A 4691-nucleotide genomic window follows, 5' to 3' on the forward strand; every position below is an offset into this window, starting at 1 on the left:
CACAGATCAGCAATCTTGACCATATGCTCTTCCAATCCCTCACCATCTCTTCAATCCCAGTGGCATTGTACAGTGACTTCAAGGTGGGAAGATGTGTTATGTTGCGCTGAGCTGGTTTTCCCAAAGAGAGAGCTTCCTTTCATAGACATAGTGTTATGAAATTCAGTCACAGCTGTTCTGACCCAGCATTCCCATGGTCAGGGTATTGATTTGCCCCTTTATGTCAAACAAAAAAAAAAGGTCCTGCAACCTCTTTTCATCTTGCAGGTCAGCTGTGGGTGTCTTTCATTAATAAATTGTTTAATTTCACATCAGAGTTCAAAGAAGTACTTTAAGTGCCTTGCAACTCAGCTGGTGTCCAGTTGCCTTCCTCTAAGAGCTAGTTGAACTGCTTGATAGTGGAGGGCCTGGGTAGGATGAAAATCACTCTGTTTGTTTGACCACAACATTCATCACCTGCTCTGTTTCCAGAGTTTTGGCCCAGAGGGCTTCCTGATACAGAATGTAATGAAAAGCACAAAGCTCATGGCCTGGATTGACACTGCCCTTTGATCTTGAGTTTTGCCACAGATCCTGCCTTTCTTCCTACCATGGAACAAGCCCCCTTTATTGTAACACTCATTGTCCTCTTCCATTCTGCACTTAATTTGTCCAAAACTGTGATTGTGCTGTTGAAAGTGTCCTGTCCTTTCATCAGCCCTAACTCCATTAGCTCGGTCACATTTCATGTCTTGATTGATGCTCTAAGAAAACCCAGGGAGCTGTCCAACTTCACTTCCATCTATGCTTTTATCAGTTGCCATTGAAAAAGAAGCAAGTGCCATGGTCTTGTTCTGGAACCCATTCTGTAAATAATCTCCAGTCAGATTGTTGCCTGCTAGGTTTCGTGAGATGCTGATATTGGCAAGAGGTTGCCATTTCTCTAGCTATACAGTGTCTGCAGCCTTCATCATACATTTCTTTGTAAAGTCTCTAAAAGGGTTTAGAAGAAGCAACTGTTTCTTGAGAGAGGATGCGATTAACCCTTGCTGCTCAGTCACACATGTGATGCATGTGTCAGGATCAAGTGTTGCTTTTTCAGTTACTCTAATCAGCTCAGTTGGTCTTCACACAACTTCGCAGGAAACTTCACATACTTAACACGGTGGTGTGATTCATCATTTCCAAAAAATGCAATGTTAAGAGACAGCTACTGCGTACTTACAAAATCACCTGGGATTTCCATAGTCTCTGAAGCAGTAGAGCCTCCAGTTCTCTTCATACACATAGTGCTCTCTTTTGCGATAGTATTATACTGTGACACCTGATGCCAGAGCTGCTGTTTTCCAAAATAGTCTCCTACTCTGTAGCACTTTGTGGACATGATGCCTGGCTTACAGTTAATGCAAGTGTATGAGATGTGACTCTACACTTGCCTGTTATGCAACAGATACCCACGTTTGTAAAAGTTATTAGTCATAAGTCTTGTAAATAACTGCTGTTATGTTTTCAAACTCTTTATTCCAACTGCTGTGTTTACACAGTACTGCCTTATACACAGTCCCAGCTCTTCATTTGTGTCCATTGTTTGTCAGCAACAAAAACCCATTGCACTTTCCCACTAATACTTGGCTTTCTTGAAGTGTGCCATGTTCCAGCAATGTTCCCTCCAGAAAAATGTCCTCACGTTACACCAACTCTGGTGTTTCTTTCCTACTGTTAGTAAGAGATGGAGAGGGAGAGAGAGAGATGGGAGTACCAAACACATAGACAAGCTATGCGTATTGTTTTGCATTAGTAGTTCCAAAAGGAGGAAAGAAGAGAATTGAGGGATGTGGAGACTGAGTATAGATAGAATTGAATGTGGATTTGAATTGGCTGTTGTTTAGTTTGGACATGATATTCAGTTCTGAATTGACAAAAGAAGAAAAAAAAAGTGACAACAAAGAGCAGGTACAGACTGGGGGTGATGTAAGCGGCCCTGGCCTAGATCAGCCAGAGAACACAATCTGGCTTACAATAGTGAAAGTAGAGTGAGGCCACCTTCTTCAATGTTAAGCTTGTGGAGGGTACCGAGATTCTCAAGGAAATTCCAGGAAAAGATGGTGGGCTAGACAATCCACTTGAACTTAAATTTGACATGCCAGTTTATTCGGGGGGGGGTTAGAAAGTCTTAGTTTTCCTTTTTCTGGCAGCTTAGCACATTCCTCTTTAAATGCCTGGTTGCAAATTTTTTTCAGCTTACATTATTTCTGAAACGTTTTAATCCATCTGAAGGATTTGATGATTTTAAAAGAAGAACTATCATCAGTAAAGCTTAAGACTCTTGCACACACAGATAGGCGAATCCAGGGTGCAATACTCTTAGGCTAGAAGTGAACATTGCCAAGCCAAAGTGGACCAGCAGCTCTGCTTTACTGGGTGAAACACATTGCTGTGTCTCACATCAGGTAGGGGCCCAGGACTGCAAAAGAGATGATATATTCATTCCCATCTTGACTATCCCACACCTCCTTGCTAGGGTGCATGCTGACTCATCCCTCTGGATGAAGCATAGGTCAGCATGGAGGTGGAGGAGCTGGGGAGTCCCCAAGGCCCCATGCATCCACTCTGGGCCCCAGCCTCCCCCCCCACCCCCAATTCTTCACCTGAAGGCATGGATCGATGCAAGTCTAGGCACAGGAGCTGGGGTTGCCTTGGTGCCCCATGCCTCCACACTGGGCCTTGGTCCAGGTTCCACAATGAGCCATGGTTTACTTGGGGGCATGGGTCAGTGGGGGAGCCAGGAAGTCCCCTTTGCATCAGGACTTGCACTGACCTGTGTCTTTAGGTGGTCGCAGTGTGGAGGCACAGGAAGTTCCCTGACTCTTGTGCCTCTCAGGAGTATGCTTTTTTAAGCAAGGAAAGCTCAGGGTTCCCTGCTTTAAAAACAAAAAACAAAACAGATCACACAACAAAACATGCTGGGGAAGAGATCCCAGGGATGCATCTTCATAAGCAGGGAAACTCCAGCATTCCTTCACTTACAGTGCATTCCAGTAAGTAGAGAAAGCCAGTCAGGAGCTTGAGGGGCCAGATCTTGCCTGAGAATTCCTTGAAGTGTGCAGGATCTGGCCCCTCAGCCTTCCAGAGCACCTGCCCAGGGCAGCTAAAAGCATGGGCAGTCAGCCAGAACTCCCACCCCAAGCAAACAGACATCCACTCCATGTAAAAGACCTGCTGTCTTTGTTCCCGCCACAAACTTTGGCAATTTGTGGTGCAACAGATGTCTACACTCTCTTCACCAAAAAAAAAAAGTTTTGGTGGCATAAAAACAAGGAAAGTTGAGCTCTGTTTCCACCCTTACAGGTGTACTAAATTAGCTCTTCCAGCATTTAATTGGAAAGGAGGGGACCAGTACATTCTACTGGGGGGGGGGGAAACCACACAAAAAACCCCGGAAAAACAAACAAACAAACCAAACCACATGCTTCTGGCACACTTATTTGAATTCCAAAACACTTAACTCTTTCTGAACAGTTCTGAATAGAACTGTCAATCTATTTATATTTCAGATAGAATCAAGTGAATTGTTAGAACACCACCAATATTTTTCTGTTATTGAATCATTACTGCTAATATTTAGTGTACTTAACAATTCACTCTCCAAATAGATTATAAAACCTCTTTGAGGTGGGAATTACAGGTAATACAAAATGTTTCAAGGATTGCTTTGTAATGTAAAGTTGATACCTTTTTATAGTCTGATTTAGTAATAATAAATACTAATGGTTAACTTGCATTAGGTCGTGGAGGAACTATAAATTGGTTCGACAGTTAATTTTAGGTAGCATGTTTGTTTGTTTTTTAAAGTGTACTTAAAAAGATATCCATATGATACCCAGAGGAGGGAGTAACCACACTGGCACCTGATCCCCTTTGTGGTCTAGCCCACTTTTTGGTTTACTCAGTCCCACCTCACCCCGTCTCTCCCTTACCATGACTTTGATGTTGCTTTACTGGTTGTTGGTGGAAGCAGTCCCTGGGGCCAGATGTAGCCTTGCAGGTCCTAGTCCACCTGCTCAGGCTAGCACCACCTTGGGGCTATGCTCTCTCTAGTACTTCCCCTTTAAGGGGCTGCTCACATAGGCTTCTGAGCACTTGCTGGAGTTTTGGCTGTCCCAGTCTTGGCCCCTTTTTCTCTCTGACCATACCTTCTGCTTTGGCTAAATGCTCAAGACTACAGCCTTTGGGTAGTGGCCTTGCCTTGGTGGCAGCCCCCCTTTCCTGAACATCCACTTTCACCTCACTAGTCTCTGCCCCTCTAGCTTGGTGCTGATTTCTGGTACCTATTGCAGGGAAATGCACTCAGGCACCTCCCTGCTCATAGCCTTCTCCACCCCTGTAGTCACAACTTAGTCCTACACTTGCAAGTCCAAAATGGAACAGCAAAAGAAAAAAAAAAAAACACCCCAAAAATAAGAACAGACCAACTTCTTCATACCTCCCTTGGGGTAAAGTGTACACAGTACCTACCTTTCATCAGAGCCCTCTTGCCTACAGATCCTTTGGGATAAAGGCTCATGAGGGCCTTTATCTACCTCCAGCAGTTCCTTTCTCTCAAGTTCCTCTTCCTGCCACAAGCAGGAGCTACCCAGAGACTGTGCTTATATCTCCCAGCCCAGCTGTCTCTGGTCATATGATTGGACCTGTCCCCCCCCCCCGGGGCCAGG

The 4691-nt window shown here is 44.6% G+C and overlaps 1 protein-coding gene across 1 annotated transcript in view; it reads left to right on the plus strand.

Annotated features, from left to right (window-relative positions):
- The window catches only part of SLC30A7 (solute carrier family 30 member 7), a gene marked incomplete at its 5' end in the record, with an annotated part of 64544 nt that continues 59853 nt past the window's right edge, over positions 1-4691 (plus strand). Inside the window, one exon of the mRNA XM_019528344.1 lies at positions 1-83. Within this exon, the coding sequence (XP_019383889.1) occupies positions 1-83 (83 nt within the window). The remainder of the gene's footprint in view (positions 84-4691) is intronic.

Source organism: Gavialis gangeticus, unplaced genomic scaffold (genome assembly GCF_001723915.1).
Source record: "Gavialis gangeticus isolate Ggan-Ray unplaced genomic scaffold, GavGan_comp1, whole genome shotgun sequence".
Lineage (NCBI taxonomy): Eukaryota > Metazoa > Chordata > Crocodylia > Gavialidae > Gavialis > Gavialis gangeticus.